A 24079-nucleotide genomic window follows, 5' to 3' on the forward strand; every position below is an offset into this window, starting at 1 on the left:
AATTGCATTAATGTCAAAAGCCTTGTTGGTGTCTCCTAAATCTTTGCTGCAAAGTTTCTTGATATATGAATGGTTTCCAAAAGAAGGCTCTAAAAATGTCAAGCTTCTTGAGAACAGATAAACAATTTAATATTGGACCAGTTTTATTTAGAATTTCATTTCAACATAGCACAAACAAACACAAAATTCGATCGGTTCAATTAATTGAATAGAATTGAATTGAACTCAAATCTTTTCACTTTGATTTCTATAGCGCTTTTGACAATATATAATGCTTTTGCCCCAAAGTATCTTCACAGAAACAAATAGTTTATAAACTTTAAATAAAAAAATTGTCTCTATACGTTTATCCCTAATGAGAAAGCTAGTGGTGATGCTGATATTGATGTCACTGAAGTCTCATTGATGGGTTATCTCTTGAATAAAGCTGATTTCCACATGGTGTAATGGAAGTAATGTTATGCCTGAAATCTCCTGTGTTAGAGACAAAGTTCTAGTAAGTATCTAGATGGCAGTTTCCTTCCTTTCCTCACGCCTAGCAGGAACAGTGGATGAACAGAGGCTTTGGAAAGCCAAAAGGGTCACACAAGAACACACCGCAAACCCCAAACGCATGAAGTATATCTACACTTACTCGGGCCAGCCCACTAGGATGTTCCGAAGTAAAAATGTATACCCAGTTGACACGTAATTTATAAGCACATGTCTCGGGTGCCTCGTTAGCGTAGTGACCCTTTTGGCCTGCCTGAGCGCTCTTTGAGCTTTATAGGGTACTGAAACCCAAGACAGGAGAAAGCGCAAGTCGTGCCACGGATTAAAAGGACTTGTCTGGTGTCCCTACACCTGTTTTTAGAAAAGAAACATCATAAACTCTAGTACAGAAGATTGTTCTCCTACTGAGCTCCAAAAGGTTGCATACTACTTGGGCTGAACACTTTAAAATCAGTATAAAATGAAGATTGCGGTTTTCCTTTCAGTCCTTCTAGCGCTGTTAATACACAGTAAGTAGCCTGACTTTTCATCCATCTGTTCTTCCTAAAGCTTCAACAATGGAATTAACTTGTAGGCTGCTTAGGAAGTGGTTGATTGTGAAGTCTGGTCAGAAAATAAACACATTCTATCCTGGATGTGCTTCTTTTCCTGTCCTAACACTGTTTCACATATTCTTAAAATATTATTATTTTTAGATATAAATATGAAAATATTGAAATAGGCTTTAGGAAAAGTAATATGTCAAATGCATGTTTAGAAAGAATAAAAAATGAATGTTTATAAAGAAATGTAGGAAAAAAGAATTCAAAGGATATAGAATTTTTTTCCATAAACAAATACATAAACTTTAATTCATTTTAAGGTACATTTGGAACTAATTTTACTGTTAAGTACATGTTTAGGGGGAAAAAGAAATAGAGCCAAGTCAAATAGCCAAATATACAGCTTTTAAAGGTCTTAACAATAAACATTTTCTGAAATCAGAATCAGTAACTAGATTAAGCAGGTAGGTAAAGTAACATACTATTAAAATGCTTTACTTATTATATATATTTTTTTTAATGTTTAAGCTTTTTGTATAATCTTGTGGACAGCAAGATTTTACAGAAAGAAGAGTTAATGTTGTTCAAGACCATGTTGACGAGATTCTAACAATAGATATGTAGCTGAAACATTTAATAAACTTTATTATTTAATAGAATAATAAATTATTTGTATGAAATTGTAAAATTGTGTATGAAATTGTGATTTTCATGATTTTTTCATATTTGTAAAATAACATTATATAAGGATAAACTTAAAATGATAAGGAACAAACTTATAGGCACTCAACTTATAATAATAACAATAATAAAAAAATAAATAATAATAATCAGCATAATAATATTAATAATAATAATAATAATAATAATAATATTAAAAATAAACATTGGCACAAGAAATCTCATATGTAAATAAAAATGAATTTAATTTAATATGTGCATTTATTTATTTATTGCTAATTTGATCAGTGTGTAAGTATGTAATACTACTATAATAACTCTAACACACATTGCTAATACAGTACTGATATTTATATACAATAAATACACAAGACCACAAGACTGATCTTTAGCAGAATAGATAAATATGTGTAATGTACAAAATATTTGGTGACCAGTGTAATGAGGGGAAAATAACGTTAATAATAGATCAGTAATTGAATAGCCAATGACCAATTGTTGTAGGGACATTGAATTTAGCATGTGAGGCATCATTGACACCAATTGTGCTTTTCCAAGTGGAAACAAGGCTCAGAAATACCAGGAAACAAAACAGTAGCAGAAATCTAAATCAGTGTTGGCAACAACTGGAGAACTTATCACTACCGCAGCTTGTGTTAGAGATAAAGAACAAAGCATGTCTTTATATAATTGGATGAAATATTTAGAAAGACCATTTAAAGTGCCGAGTCGGGGGTCACAGTGTAATTAGAAAATAAAATAGAAAATAATGTGTCCTTAATATGTGCATTTTTGTAAAATAGTTTATATAGAGTTCATTTTTAATTTGAACAGGACACTGAATGAATGTGTTCATATGGGACCACCTGGTCTTATACCCTGTTTGTTAATATTCCTGGTTTTATATATGGTTATATATGTATTTATCTTGTTTCCAGGATTAATACCTTTATAGTAATGTTTATGATTATGTTTGTGCTTTTCTTTTTTTTATTAGTTAGATTTTGTTCTGTGTACTTAAAACTATGATGTACTCTGCTTTTTTCTTTTTAATATGATTTAGATGTATGTGAAAAAGACCAACTGAGGGGAAAAACTATTAGCTGTATGTATGTTTATGTGTGTTTAAAGGTGGGTCTCTCTGTACCAGAGCCATCCGTCTGAGCCAGCTGTTCTGTCTGACAAGTGCAGAATTACATGCACACAGAGAACCATTGTTTTCTCTCTCTGTCGTTCCTTCTTACAACTTGCCAAATGGCGTACATGAGAACATTTATATCTTGCCATGAAGTGATTCCTATTTGTGTAATCATGGTACAGTAGTATTATGAATATTTATGGCATCTCAAACCTTAAGATGACATACGAAAAACAGTTTAACAATCTGACACATAGAAAACCTTTTTTAGGGTTACATGGTGGTGTGGAGTTTCATATGGAGTTTCTCCCCATGTTTGTGTCCCAAAAATGCCAGAAGGTCGATTGGCTACAGTAAATTACATCTCAAACACGGTGTTTTTCACTCATGACCAGCTGTTTTTGTAAAGTAAGACCCTGACTAAAATAACACGCTAATTTAAGATGAATGAGTTATTATAAATCTATATTATAAATGTATTTTTCTCTTGTAAAATGAGCTAGCTTTATAAGTCTATTAATGTTTGTAAGTGTATTAACTGTTTATTATTGCAGTTTAATTATGAATGTTAAGAGGAAGAGCAGACAGCATGTCCTTGTCCACAGCGTCGTTTTATCTCTTTCTTTTGGCAAAGTTTCCATGTCAATGGTCGCTATCCACCTGATTGCCTCATACAATAGCTTTTTTAGAATTTTGTTTTCTAGCCTGAGTGTTACAAAATATCCCAATAGGAAAGTGAAATGATAAGATTCCTGCTGTAGGGCCACGTTAGTCACGAAGGCATTTTGATAAAAAAAAACCTTTTCTGTGCTGTTTTAGAGCCTACAGTTTAGTCAAGTCAAGTCAAGAAGCTTTTATTGTCATTCAACCATATATATATATATATATATATATATATATATATATATATATATATATATATATATATATATATATATATATATAGCAGTATACAGTGAAATGAGAAGTTTGTCCAGAACCCTGGTGCTACATAAAAACAACATAGAGCTACATCACACAACATAGAGCTACATAACAGGACACAGAGCTTAGGACTTAATTAAGTTGTCCTAGCCACATAAAGTGCATCGCGTGCGACCGAGTGCAAACAGCAAGAAAAACAGCAAGAGCAGCAATCGAGAGGTGCAAAACAGAATGTAAACAGTATAATATAATTATAATATATTATGGATGGTGCTGAAGACATGGATGTGTATGATATGAAATGAGTAATGTGTGTGTTAAATTCAAGTTGCACAACAGTAACACACAGTTGAGTGAATGTGTGTGTGAGTTTTGTACAGTTCCATCCTGTGTGTTGAGAAACCTGATAGCTTGAGGGAAAAAACTGTTACACAGTCTGGATGTAAGTACTGAATGCTTCAGAACCTCTTTCCTGATGGTAGGTGAAGAGTGTGTGTGAGGGGTGTGTGGAGTCGTCCACAATGTTGTTGGCTTTGAGGATGCAGCATGTGGTGTAAATGTCTGTGATAGAGGGGAGAGAGACTCCGATGATCTTCTTGGCTGTTTTCACTATCCTCTGTAGGGTCTTGCAATCCAAGACAGTGCAGTTCCCAAACCAAGCAGTTATGCAGCTGCTCAGGATGCTCACAATGGTCCCTCTGTAGAATATGGTCAGGATTGGGAAAGGGAGATGGGCTTTCCTCAGCCTTCTCATGAAGTAGAGATATTGCTGGGCTTTCATGGTGATGGAGCTGGTGTTGAGGGACCAGGTGAAGTTCTCCGAAAGATGAACACCAATAATTTTGGGGCTCTTGACGATCTCCATGGAGGATCCATCGATGATCAGTGGAGACTGGCAGCTCTGTGCTTCACTAAAGTCAACAACTAGAGACAGGTTGTTAAATCTACACCAGGTTGTTAGCAGTTGTACCACCTCACTCTCCCCACCACGGTAATTGCTACACAGTTGTAAGTCAGCAGAGTGAACAGCAGTGGGCCAAGCACACAGCCCTGAGGGGCCCCTGTGCTCAGTGTGGTGGTTCCGATCCTGACTGACTGAGGTCTCCCAGTCAGAAAGTCCAGGATTCAGTTGCAAAGGGAGATGTTCAGGCCCAGTAGGCTCAGCTTCCCAATAAGGTGCTGAGGGATGATTGTGTTGAATGGTAAACTGAAGTCTATGAACAGCATTCATATGTCGAGGTAATTGAGGGCCAGATGGAGAGTCGTGGCGATGGCATCATCTGTGGAACAGTTTGGATTATACGCAAACTGCATGGATTTCAGTGAGAGGTGGTAGTTGTGTCATGATGTGTCTCATGATGAGCCTCTCAAAGCACTTCATTACGATTCATTAAAAATTTTTCTTGACATAATGTAGTGTATGTTTAAAACGCATTTAAGTAAAAAAAAAACATAGATTTGTTATATTTAACTACATTTACATTCCTCTAGAAATATCACACATGAAGATATTGGTGAAGGTACAGCTTCTTAGAGTGATGAATTTGTTTTATTCTTCCAACAGTAAAAATAACATTTGTGTCTAGTTCTATTTACTAATAAGGAAATGAGTCTGAAATCAGGAGCAGGAAACACCTCCTGATTAATGAATTTGAAGTGTGACAGCACCACAGAATGTTATGCAGCGATAGCCAAAAAAACAAAAAAAACAAATTGGGAACACTTACAGTTTCCCAAAAGGAAGCTGCTCTCTGAAAATAGATTGAGCTATCAGTGATTCTATTTATCTAAATTTCCGATTTGATTAGATTTCCGATGTCCGCAAACACATATTCTTTTCCTCCGTAGGTTCATTGTATTGTATGTGACTCCTTTTGAGATTGAAATGAGCTGTACTATACATATAATATTTTCAAAGATATATTTCTTTTCATAATTTGTTGGTAAGATAAATGGAGTGTGAGCAGTTAGATATGAAGCTTGTGGGACAAAAAGATGAAAGCATACCATGCTGGTGCAATAAAAAATAACTGGTGTTAATAGACTGTGAAAAACAGGCTGAAGGTTCTTTTACTTTTTTTTTCCCCACTAAGATTTCAATCCTGATTTTAATTTCAGTCTTGATAGATAGATAGATAGATAGATAGATAGATAGATAGATAGATAGATAGATAGATAGATAGATAGATAGATAGATAGATAGATAGATAGATAGATAGATAGATAGATAATGTACCCCTTGAGCAAAGCCCTAAAACCCTCCCCTGCTCAGTTGTAAGTCGCTCTGGATAAGGGCGTCTGCCAAATGCCGTAAATGTAATCCCAAAGGAAAATGAGCCACATTACAATTACAATCTATAGGTACCAAAGAGGCATGAACCATTTATTTCAAGACAATAGTGTTTGAGATATACTGCAAATTTGAAGCATGACAAGTAATTGTTGAATGGTGGCTTGATGACGTAATGACTGGCCCATGAGCAGAAACAGGATGATGAACAATGGTTGTAATGTCTAAACTGGGGTAGGGTTTAACTTGTTTCCTGTTCCTGAAAGGAAGTCAGTCATGGAATGATATTCAGAAAAGCTATCCAGCTTATTGCTTGTTCATCATAGCACCCTGTGTTACTGGCAACTATTGATGCCTAATCTAGATAATGTGTTTGGTAGCCTCACTTTCTATACAACAACAGTGAATGAATAAATAAAATACAAGGGGATGTAAATTTAGGGAAGAAACCAAATTTCATATACAAAGCTGTATTATTTTTTGAGAATTTAGGGACTGCATAGACTGTTTTTACTTTGTATATGGTGCTGCATGCAATCTGTTTGTTTGGTATCTTATTAATCCTACAGTAAAAACTATGAAATATTTATCCATAAAAAAATTCAATCTAATATCATTGAAGGTTCTTCAGCTTCTTCTACTGAGGGAACCCCTAAAGTTTTTTTTAGATAGTGGCATACTGTACATGTACAACAGATTATTACCATGTCTGATAGAGTTCTAAGGATTCTATCAAAAATCCCTTAAATCAACTTTTTTTTGATGTAAGGATTGATTGTTTTGATCTAAGTTTGAATTTATTTCCAGTGCTAATTATTCCAATCAATGACTTCCAACTTCAAATCAATTCAGTTCAGTTTTATTTGTGTAGTGCTTTTACAAATCAGTTTCACATATATTAAAAAGTTATAAAATTTAAAATGTATATAGGGGCCTATAAGTAAAGTGTCTATCTCTAATAATAGGTCTGTCCCTAATGAGCAAGCCTTCGGCAATTGTGGTAACTGAAAACTCCCTGAGATGGTATAAGAAAGAGATGTGAGGAACCAGAATCAAAGTGGATCACATCCTCATCTGAGTGGCACAGAATGTCCATTCATCATTCAATTGAATTCAATGAATTTATATTTGATATTTGATATTTTTGCATTTTATTTTATTTAAAGACACTGTACAGAGTCTGGCAAGACAAACTATGATGACATAACTAAAATGGGGAACCAAAAGCTCAAGAGGGTTTTCTGGGATAAGAGATAGGTGAACACATATCATGACCCCTCCAGATCTGTTCCTTTACCTGAGAAAAACATACTGACAAAAGGCTTGACTAAACAAATATATATTCAAACTAGACTGGAACACTGAGACTATATTCTGAACATTAATGAGGGAAGCTCTGCCCCCTGTTGTAGTCTTAACTATTTGAGGTACTAACAAATAGCCTGTACCTTTTGCTTTAAGTAGGTGTGGTGTATCATAATGGACCAAAAGTTTGCTCAGATGATGTGTCGTGCGAACATTCAGTGCTTTGAATGTCAGAAGAAGTATTTTGTAATCAATGCAAGATTTAATTGGGAGCCAACCTAGACTGAAAAAGACAACATGAATTGTGAAATGAAAAGCTACTACATACATGTAAACAAAACTTATTGTCCTTATATTAGGTGTTCCTGTTGCTCCTGTTACAGTCTCCTCCTCCAGCCCCATAGTAAAAGTGGAGGAAAACTCAGGTAAATGTAGCGAGAAATTGACACATGATGTAATATACCTTTCTATCCAAACACTTTTTGTTATTGATATTAATTTTTATTTCTTATGATGTTTATTGTAAATTTTTTCATTGTAGAGGCCAAGCTGTCCTGTGAGTTTAAAACAGAGAAAGATAAGAAACCTCGCATTGAATGGAAGAAAAAGGATAAGAACACCTTTTTTGTCTTCTATAATGATACCTTCAAAGGTACTTCAAAGGATACCTTCCTACTTCTATCTAGAAAACTGCCATAAATATTGCCTGAAAATTTTAAATCTGAAAATTTTCTTTAAATTAACATTTAATTTTTTGTGCATTATAAATATCCGACTGCCACACCCATATGTATAAAACCGTTTTGGGAAAGCTTTCCATTAGAAATAAGATTATTGGAATATAACGAGCGATTGATGCAGTTTATTGATCTGATTCAGTCTGAAGAGAGTTTGTACATTTAGACAAAAAAAATCTGGTGCATTCTCAGTTCACAAGTTCATCATAAATGGGTTCAGTTGGGTAGAGGTCAGGGATCTCCATGCAGAACATTTTAATTCTTCCAAACAAAGCGTGCCAATTTTTTAGACCTCGATTAATGCACAGGGATATTGTCGTGCTGAAACAAGTTTGGAGAGATTTGCCAAAAACATTTAATTTCATTGTGTGCTTGCAGCTATGTGGCAACAGTTTGGGGAAAGCCGACATTTGGTGTAATGATCAGGTATCTTTTGCCGATATAGTGTAAAGACATGCGGTCATTATAGCTTTTCTGTCTCAGGACCGTTTGTGGGCCGTGCAAAGATTGAAGGGGCAACAATAACATTACAAAAGGTGACACTGAAGGATGCTGGAGAATATCGCTGCGAGGTCAGCGCTTCTGAAGACACAACGCAGCTGGGAGAGACCAGTATCACTCTGAACGTGTTAGGTATGAATATTTGTGTAATTTGTTTAAGTGAAATTTTTTTACTTCGCCATTATTTCGTTACCGTCTCTGGATTGCAAATTCATACGTTTGTAAGTGGTTGCTTGATTGTTTGTTTTGGTCCTTGTTTCCTCTGCCTCAGTGCCTCCACACGTCCCGTCCTGTGTGATCCCGAGCTCTGCACTGACCGGATCTGCAGTGGAGTTACGCTGTATGGACAAGTACAGTATTCCTCCTGCAAGCTATACGTGGTACAAAGACAAGAAGCCTGTCATTCCAGTGCGCCATGCCAATGCCACATACACTGTCAACAAGGACACAGGCATTCTTGTGAGTCCAAATATTATGTATGCAGTAATGTATACTTTTCTTTTACTTTTGTTTTTTATATAGAAGGAATTGGCAAACCGATACATCCTCTTAAACATATGAAAACAAACTTCACATCATTACTTACATAAGCATAACAGGACATTCGGTGCCACCCAGATAAGGATGGGTTCCCTCTTGAGTCTGGTTCCTATCAAGTATTTTTCCTTATGTCATCTCGGGTAATTTTTCCTTGCCACAATCGCCACCGGCTCGCTCCTCAGGAACAATCGTATTCATTCTTTATCACCAGATTATCTGTTTTAAGCTGCTTTGATACAATCTTCTTCTTCTTCTTCTTTCGGCTTCTCCCATTAGGGGTCACCACAGCAGATCATCCTTCTCCATACATTTGCCTCTTTCCACACCACTACCTGCATGTCTTCCCTCAACACATCCATAAACCTCCTACTTGGCCTTCCTCTTTTTCTCCTTTCTGGCGGCTCCATCCTTAGCATTCTCCTATCAATATACCCCATGTCACTCCTCTGCACATGTCCAAACCATCTCAATTGCGCCTCTCTCACTTTGTCTCCAAAACGTTTTACATGTGCTGTCCCTCTAATAAACTCATTTTTAATCCTGTCCATCCTCGTCACTCCCAACGAAAACCTCAACATCTTCAGCTCTGCTACCTCCAGCTCCACCTCCTGTCTTTTACTCAATGCCTTGTCTCTAAAGCATACATCGCAGGTCTCACCACAGTCCTATAAACTTTCCCTTTCACTTTTGCAGATACTCTTCTATCACAAAACACTCCTGCCACTCTTCTCCACCCACTCCACCCTGCATGCAATTCTTTTCTCCACTTCTCTAACACACTCTCCATTACTTTGCACTGTTAAACCTAGGTACCTGAACTCTTCCATCTTCACCACCTCTTCTCCCTGCAACCGCACCACTCCACTGCCCTCCCTCTCATTCACACACATGTACTCTGTCTCACTCCGACTGACTTTCATTCCTCTTCTCTCCAGCACATACCTCCACCTTTCCAGGCTCTTCTCAACCTGCTCCCTACTCTCACCACAAATCACAATATGGTCCGCAAACATCATAGCCCACGGACAATGGTCCACAACGGTCAACCTGTCCATCACCACTGCAAACAGGAAAGGGCTCAGAGCCAATCCTTGATGCAGTCCAACCTCCATCCTGAACCAGTCTGTCATTCCAAGTGTGCAGTTGACCTTCTTTATACTTCTAAATCAACATTTACAAAGCAAATACTGCATCTGTGGTGCTCTTGGCATGAAACCATACTGTTGCTCACAGATGAAAGCTGCTTTGAGACAATGTTCATTGTTAAAAGCGCTATACAAATAAAACATTTATTGAATTGAATTGAATTAACAGACTTGGAGGAAAACACTTTCTGCCCTGTTCTGCATACATAGCTTATAGTTAGTGTATTGAAAAGGAACAGAGAGTAGAATATGGCTTCCACCTGGAGAGTGTCATGGAAATATCCAAAACTCATTAAGTCAGATTTAAACTCAAATTAAATCAAACAGAACAAACTTTATTAAAAAGAAAAATCCTCTGCAGAGTAACGTCTGTCACATACACACACACAAGATATAACTTCCCTTCTTCTTCCCAAACCCCCCTCTTATTAGTCCCACTTTGGGAATCTTTTTTGTTAGCCACATAGCATAAGAAAACAGGATTCAGGTTGATGCAAGGTTTTGACAGTTTGTTACAAAGAACGATCACCTTAATCTTGTGACACAATGTCACATTTTCCATTACAAGTAAGCCTAAACAGACTTATAAAGCCTGAGTGACATTCTGACCCTGACATTTTCAACACATGCATATAGACAAGCACTGAGTATTTGTTACTTACATAATAATATTTTCCCTTTCAAATAGATGTTTCATGCAGTTACCATTGCTGACGCAGGATTGTACCACTGTGAAGCTAACAATGGGGTTGGAAAGTCAAAAAGCTGTGAAGGAAGTCAAATGAAAATTGGTGAGTGCCTGCTTCTGTGTCCACATCCAAATACTAATCCAAATACATAGTCCAAGTAGTTTCAGGCTTATTTTTCTATGACTTGATTTTCCCTTCTTTTTATCCCACTCTCTCAGATGACCTAAATGTTCCAGGGATTGTTGCCGGAATTGTAATTTTGTGCCTGGTCTTAACTTTATGCATCCTGGGGGCCTTTTATGCCCACAGACAAGGCTACTTCAACCGTAAGTGTACAAAAACAGATGTTTAACTTCCCCGTGTACACAGGTTGCATGGCTGCAAAATACATTTAACGTAATTGATTATAGTTTATATATATATATATATATATATATATATATATATATATATATATATATAATATATATATATATATATATATATATATATATATATATATATATATATATATATATATATATATATATATATATACTCACTGGCCACTTTATTAGGTACACCTTACTAGTACCGGGTTGGGCCCTCTTTTGCTTTCAGAACTGCCTTAATCCTTCGTGGCATAGATTCAACAAGTTACTGGAAACATTCCTCAGAGATTTTGGTCCATATTGACATGATAGCATCACACAGTTGCTGCAGATTTGTCAGCTGCACATCCATGATGCGAATCTCCTGTTCCACCACATCCGAAAGGTGCTCTATTGGATTGAGATCTGGTGACTGTGGAGGCCATTTGAATACAGTGAACTCATTGTCATGTTCAAGAAACCAGTCGGAGATGATTCACGCTTTATGACATGGCACGTTATCCTGCTGGAAGTAGCCATCAGAAGATGGGTACACTGTGGTCATAAAGGGATGGACATGGTCAGCAACAATACTCAGGTAGGCTGTGGCGTTGACACGATGTTTAATTGGTACTAATGGGCCCAAAGTGTGCCAGGAAAATATCCTCCACACTATTACACCACCACCAGCCTGAACCGTTTATACAAGGCCGGATGGATCCATGCTTTCATGTTGTTGACGCCAAATTCTGACCCTACCATCCGATTGTCGCACCAGAAATCGAGATTCATCAAAACAAGCCAACGTTTTTCCAATCATCTGTTGTCCAATTTTGGTAAAACTGTGTGAATTGTAGCCTCAGTTTCCTGTTCTTAGCTGTCAGGAGTGGCACCCGGTGTGGTCTTCTGCTGCTGTAGCCCATTCGCCTCAAGGTTCGATGTGTTGTGCGTTCAGAGATGCTCTTCTGCATACCTCGGTTGTAATAAGTGGTTATTTGAGTTACTGTTGCCTTTCTATCAGCTCGAACCAGTCTGGCCATTCTCCTCTGACCTCTGGCATCAACAAGGCATTTGTGCCTACAGAACTGCCGCTCACTGGATATTTTCTCTTTTTCGGACCATTCTCTGTAAAATCTAGAGATGGTTGTGCGTGAAAATCCCAGTAGATTAGCAGTTTCTGAAATACTCAGACCAGCCTGTCTGGCACCAACAACCATGCCACATTCAAAGTCACTTAAATCACGTTTCTTTCCCATTCTGACGCTCGGTTTGAACTGCAGCAGATCGTCTTGACCATGTCTACATGCCTAAATGCATTGAGTTGCTGCCATGTGATTGGCTGATTAGAAATTTGCGTTAACGAGCAGTTGGACAGGTGTACCTAATAAAGTGGCCGGCGAGTGTGTATATATATATATATATATATATATATATATATATATATATATATATATATATATATATATATAAAACAAAACACACACACACACACACACACACACACACACACACACACACACAAGAGTACAGTTTTGGAGATGCTCTGACCCAGTATTCTAGCCGTCACAATATGTCCCTCATCCTTACGCTTGCCCATTTTTTCTTTTGCTTCTAACACATCTACATTGAGGAAATAATTGTCACTTGCTGTATAATATATCCCACCCACAAACAGGTGCCATGATGAAGAGATAATGAGTGTTATTCATGTCACCTGTCAGTGGTCATCATATATATAAAATTAATGCACAAACCATCATGCCAGAGCATCTTAATGTGGTTGACATTTGATTTAGATGTTGATTTGTTGGTGTGTCATTTATCCTGTTGCATGAACTAATCCAAAATGTATGCTCTGTATTTACAGTCATGGAAAAAGAAAGTACACCCTCCCTAAATTTTATGTTTTTATTTATCAGGGTCTAAATAGCATGTGAATGTAAGGACATCTGTTTAATAGTTTAAGATTTGCCAAACCCATCTTAAACTTTTGAACAGATGTCCTTACATTAACCTCAAGACTTTTCTGAGTCCTTTGCTTTCTTAATGACTGCAAATAACTGAAAAATTCACCTCTCCACCATCATACTCAATAACTGGTGATTTCACCAAACATGGGACTGTGCATGAGTATCAAACATCTCCTCTTGGCCTCATTACTCCATTTGTTTGGTCAGATACAATTTCACAAACTTAAGTCATGCCTTACTGTATGTACTTTTTTTCTGGTTTAGGTATGATGTAGACACATTCCACACCTGACTCTTACTTTTATAAAAGTAGTCCTTTTGTTAGTAAGACCAGGCGGCTAAATACTCTTTTACTGACTGTAAGATGTCTTGTTTATTGAAGCCGATTGCAATCCCATAATTGCTATTTGGACCCTGATAAATGAAAACATAAAATTTAGGGAGGGTGTACTTTCTTTTTCCATGACTGTAAATACAGAGCATACATTTTGTATTCAAGTGACACATGAAAGGAATCTTAACTTCACAAAATACAGTTCTTATGTAAATGCATTTTATCATCATAAATGCCATCAAACATAATTTTGGGATGCACAATTGTAATAGTGAGCTTAATTTAAAATGAAAACATTTCAACCTGTTTTTTTGTTTTTCTTTCATTGTTGCGGCTTAATCTCTTCCTGACAGGACACAGAGGAAGGTAAGAATGCTGACTTACTTTATTGATTTTGTCTGTGTGCAAGTGTGTGTGTGTGTGTGTGTGTGTGTGTGTGGGGGGGGGGTGTTTTACTGTGTCCCAAACTAAAGTATAACTTATATATAGAATTTGGTTATTTAGGAGTTTCTGTACATGCGTAGGTCTTTTGTACATTACTGGAGGTTGTTAGTGTATGGGGAATATCCTGGCTTCATGGTCTGTTTAAATAATGGCTTATCAATATCAGCATGAAGTGTGTTGTGCTTTCCATCAGCAAGGACCTTTGTACATTTTAGTTTTTGCATGCAGCTGGTTAATCCATCTATTCACACTCACTGGCTGTAAAACATTAGCATGATGCACTGTCGCCCCAACTGTTACCTCTGACCTGTTACCCCAATGGCCCCTTATTGCAGATCATTCTGGATCCAACAGTGTCATGGAGTGGCTCACATCAGCAGCCAGAACCTCAACAGATCAGAGGACATGTGAGTTAGAGTGACTGATGGCAAAAATATTAGGAAATATGAGCACAAAAACAGCTGAAATTCATGCCTAGATACTCAGTAAAACGAACAAGCCAAGAACAAGCCATGGGGTTAGACTTTCATAGAAACACTGGCCAAAAGGCAGACAATTCAGGAAATGAGACCAGTGGAAACAAGAGTGTAAAACTATACAGATAAATGTCTAGTTCTACAGTATTTTATTTTTAGGACAAAATTGTTGGATGTGATCTGGAGGAATTTGTCATCATTCTGCCTATTTAGATACTCTAAGATATTGTTGAGAGAATAACTGATTTAATGTAAGTGTGTTTTCCTTCATAGCCCCCATGCTGGTTATGGACCACCTTCACAAAATGTGAGTATTATTGTGTTGTTGTTTTTTTTGTTTTCAAATTAAACCAGGGGTCCCCAAATTTTTTTCTGTGAGGCCCACATAATTTTACCTTTTTTTAAATGGTGGGCCGATTCATTTAACTGCCTCCTAATAATGAGCATTACACAAATGAGCATGACATTTCAGGAGATATATAGCTCATTAAAAGTGCATTCACATCATAACAGCATTTTTTTTATATTCATTGCTATTCATATAACATTTACTTATGCATATGCATATAGTTGGTAGGTGAATCTAACAAATAATTAGGCTATGTTAATAACTATAGGTCGTCTAATAATGGCTTTAACTTATACCGATATCTAGATTGCATCATACTTGCTGATAACCAATTAATCGACCGATCGTTTTCAAAATACTGTATAAAAAACAAACATTATTACAAAAAAAACCCCAGTAATGAATTATGAAAATGTGCTTAAGAAAATGAATATGAATATATTAGTTAATAATGTAATTATATAATTAATATATTATAAATAATAAATATAATATAGTGCTCTCAATGCAACTCGCTGTTTCATGTGTAAAAACAAACAGCACATGGCATCTGTGATTCACCTCTAGAGGTCGCTCTCGTAATGATAGCGGGCGGGAAGCTGGAAAAACTATCGGTATGTATTTTTGCTGATAACCGATAGTTCCTGCAGTCAACTATCAGTGCCTCGACCTCTGTTAATAACTAAGGGAAATTTTGGTTTGAAAGCAAACCTTTGTTATCAAATACAAATATGATATAAGTAAAATGTATTTTTAAAATGAATTTCATCTGTCATTGTTCAGATGGTCATTCCAAATGTGGGAATGAGGCATATTCAGCCATAGTTTGGGGACCCCTGCATTAAACTATTAACTATTTTTAATCACATGTTAAAAACATCTTAAACTAGAAAGAAACTTTTTGCAAACTAAATGTTTAAGCTTTGCAAAATGCAAAACGTTAAATATTTTGAAATAGAAATTTGATGCTAGAACTAAATTTTTTCAACACATTGCCTTCCTACTACCATCGACATTTGTGTGACACACTTCTTAGATAGGTTGGGTTTGTCTTCATGCCTATTCTTATTTCTTAAAAAAAAAAAAATACTTTGCCTAGTTTGTTAGTATTATGAGATGAGGTCATTTGTTTAATCTAAACACATGCAGTTCTCAGTAATTCTTCATATTGAGTGTAAAATGTAATGGCTGCTTTAAACTGGTCAAAAAATGTAAGATTCTATTGATATCATCAGTTGAATATAATTTTCTGTAATGATGCACAAAATACATTTCTGGCATTATTTGTTAGTTTGCAATATTTACACTACTTATTACTGTAATTTATTTACTTTTTTTTTTTTTGGACTTTCACAGATTCAGGACTTCAGACACACACAGTCATTTATGCTGTAAGAAGCTTAAAATCTTCCTCAAATCAAACAACCCTCATGCAGCATTTACAGACCCTGGAAATGGAGACTGATGCTTAACTCTGACTGTTACTGTGGAGGTTAACAGGAGACAAAATTCAACAATTTTCATGCATGTACGAGTGTTTTGGGGATGTCTATTCTCTATGAACATTTGGTGTGGTAGTGCTGTGAAAACTTCTGCCCTCTAGTGAATACAGTGCACACAGACCAAATGTGCAACACTGGAAATTTTTTTTGGGTGTGCCTCCCTAAAACAGAGAATTTTAAAGTATATTACATCATTGAAAACTTGACCATCCCTGCCTCCCACTGTGCCTTGCTGAAGGGAGCATTACTAGAATCACTGGTTAGCAAATGATCTTACATGAAAAAAAAAAAAAACAACAACTTGATAAATTACCAGGATCTAAACTTTCTAGAATGCATCTCATGAGTAAAATTATCTTTGATTGTATGTAATTAAGACTATTTGTATTTGTATCTGCCTTTTCATTTGAACTGTACAGTGTTTTGATTGAAATGCATGAATGAATTGTATATTTTATCAGTATTAAAAACTTTTCTTTTGTACATGAGGGTTAATGATGCTTCTTTGTTAATGAACATTTTTATAATATAATCCAAAAATGATAATACATTTTATTAAGAATTAATATTTACTTGTGTGTATAAAGTAAAAAAAAAATGTTAATGCTAAATTCTTTCATGGGGCTCTAAATCCGAAGGTGTTAAATCAGTGGGGATCTGGGTCGGGGGGTTCAAACCCAAAAATCACCAAACTGGCACATTTGGGCCAATGAGCAAGGCTCTTAACCATCTCATCTCTGATCCCAGCTTCCTAACATCACTGGGATATTTAAAGAAAGAAGTTCACTGTGCTGTAATATATATGTGTGACAAATAAAAAAGTTTCCCCCCTCTCTCTCTAAAGATCACACAGGGTAGAGGAGTTTTTTTCTTTATATTATTAGACTTCCTTGCCTCTCCCATTGCAACAACCAGCAATGAAAACGAGTAACATCAATGCCCATGTGTGTTATCCAGAACTAATCTCTACTAACTGGACATGCTTTCTACAGAAAGTAATTTTATGCTATTTAATGAGCAAATTCATATAAGACATATAAGACATTAGCAAGAAACCTCATAGGAAACCAGACTCTATTTACTTGTACACAGGACAGTGTGTGATTGTCATTACTCTTTTACAACTGTACATTATAAAGTAAAACGATGTATAATGTTCATTATGAGCATATTTCTAACAGCTGCATGGGACGAACATGAGTTTATGCTTACAGCAGAATCTGTAAAATAGAGTGAGATTATCCACAAAAACATGGGGGAGTCTCGGGCATAAAATGGTGGGAGAAGTGCAGATTTTTAACATATGCATGTGAAAAAGCCAAATGATAGAGTTATAACAAAATCTGCAAAAACTTCAGAATGGAGAATTTGGTGCATTTCAAATACCCCAGTTAGCCATAACATTTAAACCACCGCTCTAATGTAGAGCTGCCCAAAAGATCTGACCCACTGAGGTATGAACTCCACAAGACCTCTAAAGATCCGTTGTGGTATCGGGCACCAAGATATTAACAATAGATCAAAGTCCTGTAAGTTGTGAGGTGGGTCCTTACAGGTCATCATTTTGTTAATCACATCCCACAGATAATCGATTGGATTTTCATGTTTCTGAAGCCATGCCTGTTTTGTTTATGAAGAGTGACAGAGGACATTATACTGCTATAAGTGGCCTTGGCATTAGCGATGACCATTAGCATAAAACATCTCTGTTTTCTTTTACATCATGTGGATGCTGGATACATGTGTTGCTTATCACCAACACACGTTTTCAGCATCCACATGATGTAAAAGAAAACACAGAGGAACTTAGAGTTTCAAAGTGGCAGAAAATGTCCGACTAATTTCCGAAAACTTTCTATGAAGTTCATCTTGGGAATTTTGGAAATATTCCAAATTGAAAACTTACCAGGAATTTACTGGAATTAATAACAAAATTGGAAAATTTCTATAAACTATCATAGAAACGTTGTCATAAGCTAATATAAACACAAACCAATACAGATTAAAAAAAATTACAATTGACTTTGATTTAACTATTAGTATTTATAAATGTATTTTTTGCACAATAGCTTACACACAGCACAAATAAATTTTAAACAAATGTATGTAATATTTATGTAATTTATGTTAATACTCTTCAAGGAGGATATTTTTTGACGTGGCCTCAGTGGCCCTGCAGTAAGTGTGATGTGTGCATGAGATGGATGAATGTGCAGGGAAGAAATTCAACTACAATTGCATTAAATCTGGTTGTTTTAACCAAAATTATTCTGCAATAATTTTTCCTCTAGCTACATATAACTTCTGTGTATAGGCTAATCTGCAATTTTGTAAAAGAAATACTAGTTTATCCCAATACATTTCCAGTTTATAAAATTCCTGTAATTTTACAACTCTAAATGTACAACTCTTTCTCCATCGCTTCATATTTTGAGCTGCTCAATGAGTAGCTCCTAGTTTTATAACCATAATGACTGTAGAAAGAACATTACTTATAATCACACACTCCAGTTCTCATGTTAGTTCTCACTCTCCAGTGTTCTGTATTGTTTAAAGACTATAACCACACTCTTGATGTCACCCAAATGAGGATGGATTCCCCTTTTGAGTCTGGTTCCTCTCAAGGTTTCTTCCTCATAACATCTAAAGGAGTTTTTCTTTGCCACAGTCGCCATGGCTGCTCATCAGGGATAAATGCACACCGTTCAACTTGACTGTTGATTTCTGTAAAGCTGCTTTGAGACAATGTCCGTTGTGAAAAGCGCTATAAAAAATAAACTTAACTTGACATGAACAAGTTCTGATGCTCACATGTGCATCAAAAGTGCACCATAAAAAGCAAGTAAAAACACTGTCACCTAACCATGAATAATTGGCCCTCAGATCCCCTGCTTCCAACACATCAACTTCATACATCCCACCCCATCATTTTCCTAACGAAATAAATGTAATTAAAAGGTTTAAGGTTTTTAATTGAAAGAAAAACATGAATATGCTCCTTTTCTTTTCTCAGTAAAATATTAAAATTGCCTGTGGACCTTACACAAATTACAGAATCAGCAAATAAAAATAAAGTTTAAATAAACACTGGGGTATTCCTTTACGTTTTCTGTGTAAAAAAAGAATCCTTTAAAGTTAATATTTTTGGAGGCTGAAGACATTAAAGCTGTAATGAATACTACAGTACTGCACTTGTTATTTTCAACTTTATATAATTATTACTTTTAAAGGAATCCGACATTTTTCATACAGTAGGAGAACGATGATGTGACAAAAATGAACAACCCATTTTTCAACCAAGTTTTATTAAATAATTATTTTCATAACTCAGAATGACAGACATGTAGATTTGAGCAGAAACCTGCTCACTTGGCAACCTCCTCCAGCTTGGGCTCTGTTGAAATAAAAATTGAAGTCAAAAATTAGATCAAAAACCTACAAACCTGGTTTAAAGAGTCAGCCAGACTGCCAAGTGCATACACAAGTAAGGCTTTTTAATGAATTAAGAGTTATAAAAGACTTTAGAAATATCATAAATACATCACACACACACACACACACACACACACACACACACACACACACACACACACACACACACACACACACACGTAATATATATTACAAACTTATGTAATATTACAAACTTCGATGAAAAACACTTATTCATGACACCCTTTATTTATTTATTTAGTTATATATATATATATATATATATATATATATATATATATATATATATATATATATATATATATATATAAATAAAACTCCACCATAATTACTTTAAAACATTTACAAGAATATTTTGTCTTTATGCTCTATATTGAATATGGTTTCACAAAAAATAAACATACATTTGCATAAAGTATAAATATTTGTCCATGCTCATGTTGATGCTCATGACAATCAAGTGATTAATCACAAATGTTTTAATTGATTGACAGCCCTCATTGTGTGTGTGTGTGTGTGTGTGTGTGTGTGTGTGTGTGTATATATATGTATATATATATATATATATATATATATATATATATATATATATATAAACACTTTAGGAGCCTTGGGCTAATACCCAAGAAATAAAGGAGGAATAAAGACAGAAGTTATAGATGTGTGTTCTGGTCATTTGCACAGTTCATAGACTCTACAAAGTGAACAAGTGCATTCATTCCTAAAAGTTAGCATTATAAAGATTCAGAATCAGCTTTTTAAAGCTGCACAGCTCTGTGCTGAAACTATTTTCACTGCCAACAGAGCCACACTGTACTTACATACAAGGTGGGACATGTAGTTGTCTAAAATTGTGTGACATATGACTCATATAAATGATTAAGATTAGCCTTTTTGCCTTGAACCCCCTTCTCAACAAAAAGATTTGGATTAATTTAGTTTCTGATTCATTTAGATTTATTTACTCAGTCATGTTTTTATTCTAACATAAGCCCAAACCCAATCTTCTGCAGAAGCATGACACCTTGTTGTTGTTTTTTTTTTTAATTAATTTTTATTAAAAACTATTTTGAACATAATGACATACTGTAGTCTAACAGTCTATATAATGTATAAATAAAGACACTTAATCGCTTCTGATTTTTTCAACAAAGTTGCCTGTTTCTCAGTGTGTTCATGCAGGTGTACAGAAAATTCTGCGTTCTTATTTTAAATTGGTTTGTTTAGTATGCAGATGGTGTTTAAGCTTGCTTGGGACCATGGCACTTTAAGATAACTTTTAAAGTATATTTTGACCGCCACTCAATAGTTATCCCTTGCTGTACATTGCCTGTCACCTGCAACGTTAATTCTATTGTCATGAAAGGTCATATTGCGTTACTTACTGCCACCCACTGACATGGAGGAGCATTTCCATTACTTTCCATCACAGGCAGAGACATTCAATACTGCCAAATTATTTTCAGTAACCAAATCATTTTTGGACTAATTAGGTATAATTGGATACATTTCCAATGGCACACCTGACCATCTCTCAGGGAACACATGCTCTAGAGAAACTACTGCTACACCCACAGGGAGATTTACATAAAGGGACTCTGCCGAAATACAGATCGCACTAGGTTTAGATTTGTTGTTCGGTGGGACAGAGCACTGAGAGTGTTAGTTTACCACCATGCAGCAGATCCAACACTGACCTTGGAATTTGAAGTCAGGGAATTTAGTCAGGTCACCTCCACCATATAACCTCTGCAGTTTGTTAATCTCTTCTGTCATGTTCTTCTGGTAGCTGGGGCCAGCATCAACCACTCCACCTGAGGTCCTACACAAGAAAGGAACAGGACAGGGACAATGCAAGGTCACGAAGGCAGACCATTGGCTCTCATCAAACTGGTCACGGATACTTACTTGCTCTTGACGTTGTACTCGCGGATTTTGTCTAGGAAGAGCTTCTGTACAGGGTCCAGATCTTTCACCTTGTTAAAAAGGACAGCAGAGATGCCAATGTTCCTGCGCAGTGTCACACTCACAGCCGATCGGAAGACCGAGGAAAGCTGAAGAAGCCCACGGAGCGCCATGCTGTCTCTGAACAACAAAATAAAAACACTATTTAATGCAGTAATACCTGAGGATACGTTCATTCTCAAGCAGCCCGTTCCATCACCTGACACAAACTTATAGTTAAACTATAAATGTTCTCGACCAATTAGATGAAGTTCCCTTATGAGCCTGGTTCCTTTCAAGGTTTCATTATTATACCATCTCAAAAAGCTTTTCCTAACCACAAGTCACCACTTTCTCACTCATCAGGGATAAACTTACACACACTAAACATATACAGTACATTCAATTTATAACCTATTTATCTCTGTAAAGCTGCTTTGAGACAATAGCCATTGTTAAAAAGCACTATACGAATAAAAAACAAATTAAATTTAATAGAATACAGTTTATAATTAAATATCTTTAGATTAAAAAAATATATTTTAATACTGCAATAAAGGAATGGTCCGTTCACATGCGACCCTGATTATCAGTGTTTCCCATTTTACAACCAGTCTGACCGAATAACTCAGTATTGTTTTTATACTTAATTTTTCACAATATTGCATTATATAATAGATACAATTAATGCACATCTATTGCTGATAGTTATTTAACATGTATATAAAGACACACAGGCACTAGAACAGTTCTTTCCTGCGCCATGATAGAAGCTTAAAAGCGATTTCTTTTTTCACCAGAATTTCCGATTTACAAGAAACTAAAGCGCAAGTGAATGCAGCACGACCAGGTCACTGAAATGACTTCAGCTGTCACTCACAGCGGTTTAATGCTAATGTTCATTAGCAAGCGAGACATAATCCATTAGAACAGCAGACAAAATACAATAGAAATGTGCATTAACCGTGTAAAAAAACTTAAACAAACTCCAAGAAAAAACGTAGACAATAAATTCACTACAGTTTCTAGCAAAAAAAACACAATTCACAGTAAAGACCCTCACAGTCACCTTGCAACTCGCTTCCGTTCGCAAGCAATGGCGGCCTCGCTGACGCAAAGTATTGTGGGTATTTTTCTTCTTCTCTTTCCCTCTATTATTTTTCCCTACCCATATTCCAATAAATCACACTTCCGGTATAGAGCTGCTCAGTGATTCGTAGACTCTGTGTAAGTAAAATATTTTATCCAATCAAAAACAGGAAGCGGGACCATGAGATCGAAATTCCGAAAAGGAGGCGGGGCTTTCTTGCAAAAATGAGTATGTAAACGACGGAACAGCTCATTACTGCTCTCTAGTGGGCTACTGCATTTTTTTTTACATTTTTTTTTTACAAAACATTCAGAGCATTCTACACAGTGGAATTTCTTTCTTTCTTTCTTTCTTTCTTTCTTTCTTTCTTTCTTTCTTTCTTTCTTTCTTTCTTTCTTTCTTTCTTTCTTTCTTTCTTTTAAATTAATTTCAGTATATATTTGCATGTACACCAATTCAGATGGAAAAATCTATCTTCTTCTTCTTTCGGCTTCTCCCATTAGGGGTCGCCACAGCGGATCATCCGTCTCCATACAGGGGGGTCCTCTACATCTGCCTCTTTTAACCCAACTACCTACATCTCTTTCCTCACCACATCCATAAACCTCCTCCTTGGCCTTCCTCGTTTCCTCCTTCCTGGTGGCTCAATCCTCAGCATTCCCCTACTGATAAACTCCATGTCTCTCCTCTGCACATGTCCAAACCATCTCAATCTCGCCTCCATCACCTTATCTCCAAAATGTTCTACATGCGCTGTCCCTCTAATAAACTCATTTCTAATTCTGTCCATCCTCGTCACACCCAACGAAAACCTCAACATCTTCAGCTCTGCTACCTCCAGCTCCATCTCCTGTCTTTTACTCAATGCTACTGTCTCTAATCCATACAACATCCCAGGTCTCACCACAGTCCTATAAACTTTCCCTTTCACTCTTGCAGATACCCTACTATCACAAATCACTCCTGTTACTCTTCTCCACCCACTCCACCCTGCCTGCACTCTTTTCTTCACTTCTCTAACACACTCTCCATTACTTTGCACTGTTGACCCCAGGTATCTAAACTCCTCCACCTTCACCACCTCTTCTCCCTGAAACCGCACCACTCCACTGTCCTCTTTCTCATTCACACACATGTACTCTGTCTTACTCCTACTGAATTTCATTCCTCATCTCTCCAGCGC

The 24079-nt window shown here is 36.2% G+C and overlaps 2 protein-coding genes across 5 annotated transcripts; one reads left to right on the top strand and one right to left on the bottom strand.

The window, feature by feature from the left end:
• Positions 1–679: 679 nt before the first annotated feature.
• jam2a (junctional adhesion molecule 2a) lies at positions 680–16892 on the top strand. 2 transcript variants are annotated; one of them, XM_083522486.1, is made up of 10 exons: positions 680–1001; positions 7732–7797; positions 7914–8024; positions 8593–8742; positions 8882–9069; positions 10984–11086; positions 11203–11314; positions 14418–14489; positions 14832–14865; positions 16264–16892. In XM_083522486.1, the coding sequence occupies exons 1-10, from the start codon at positions 953–955 to the stop codon at positions 16300–16302; spliced, it is 924 nt and encodes a 307-aa protein (XP_083378612.1). In that variant the 5' UTR covers positions 680–952; the 3' UTR covers positions 16303–16892. The 2 variants fall into 2 exon arrangements, with proteins under 2 accessions (XP_083378612.1, XP_083378611.1); XM_083522485.1 differs by lacking the exons at positions 14418–14489; positions 14832–14865; positions 16264–16892 and adding an exon at positions 13992–14377 and having other exon boundaries at positions 690–1001; positions 11203–11310.
• Positions 16893–19697: 2805 nt separating this feature from the next.
• On the bottom strand, positions 19698–23034 carry atp5pf (ATP synthase peripheral stalk subunit F6). Of its 3 annotated transcripts, none has more exons than XM_083522522.1 (4): positions 22876–23034; positions 21771–21947; positions 21560–21684; positions 19698–19803 (listed from the first exon to the last, which is right to left on the bottom strand). In XM_083522522.1, exons 2-4 carry the CDS (start codon positions 21938–21940, stop codon positions 19775–19777), a joined length of 324 nt encoding a protein of 107 aa, XP_083378648.1. In that variant the 5' UTR covers positions 21941–21947; positions 22876–23034; the 3' UTR covers positions 19698–19774. The 3 variants fall into 3 exon arrangements, with proteins under 3 accessions (XP_083378648.1, XP_083378647.1, XP_083378646.1); XM_083522521.1 differs by having other exon boundaries at positions 22870–22990; XM_083522520.1 differs by lacking the exon at positions 22876–23034 and adding an exon at positions 22687–22739.
• Between the last annotated feature and the right edge of the window lie 1045 nt (positions 23035–24079).

The sequence above is a fragment of the Silurus aristotelis genome, assembly GCF_946808225.1.
Source record: "Silurus aristotelis genome assembly, chromosome: 20".
NCBI lineage: Eukaryota > Metazoa > Chordata > Actinopteri > Siluriformes > Siluridae > Silurus > Silurus aristotelis.

What these genes read in the sequence shown, in the direction of transcription:
- jam2a (XM_083522486.1), top strand. Translation starts at nt 953, where the DNA reads ATGAAGATTGCGGTTTTCCTTTCAGTCCTTCTAGCGCTGTTAATACAC. An exon ending in ACAAGGACACAGGCATTCTT is followed by an intron (nt 9,070 to 10,983) that starts GTGAGTCCAAAT and finishes CCTTTCAAATAG; the next exon opens with ATGTTTCATGCAGTTACCAT. An exon ending in CTCAACAGATCAGAGGACAT is followed by an intron (nt 14,490 to 14,831) that starts GTGAGTTAGAGT and finishes TTTCCTTCATAG; the next exon opens with CCCCCATGCTGGTTATGGAC.
- atp5pf (XM_083522520.1), bottom strand. Translation starts at nt 22,724, where the DNA reads ATGTCTCGCTTGCTAATGAACATTAGCATTAAACCGCT. An exon ending in AACATTAGCATTAAACCGCT is followed by an intron (nt 21,948 to 22,686) that starts GTGAGTGACAGC and finishes TTTGTTGTTCAG; the next exon opens with AGACAGCATGGCGCTCCGTG. An exon ending in GAGTACAACGTCAAGAGCAA is followed by an intron (nt 21,685 to 21,770) that starts GTAAGTATCCGT and finishes TTTCTTGTGTAG; the next exon opens with GACCTCAGGTGGAGTGGTTG.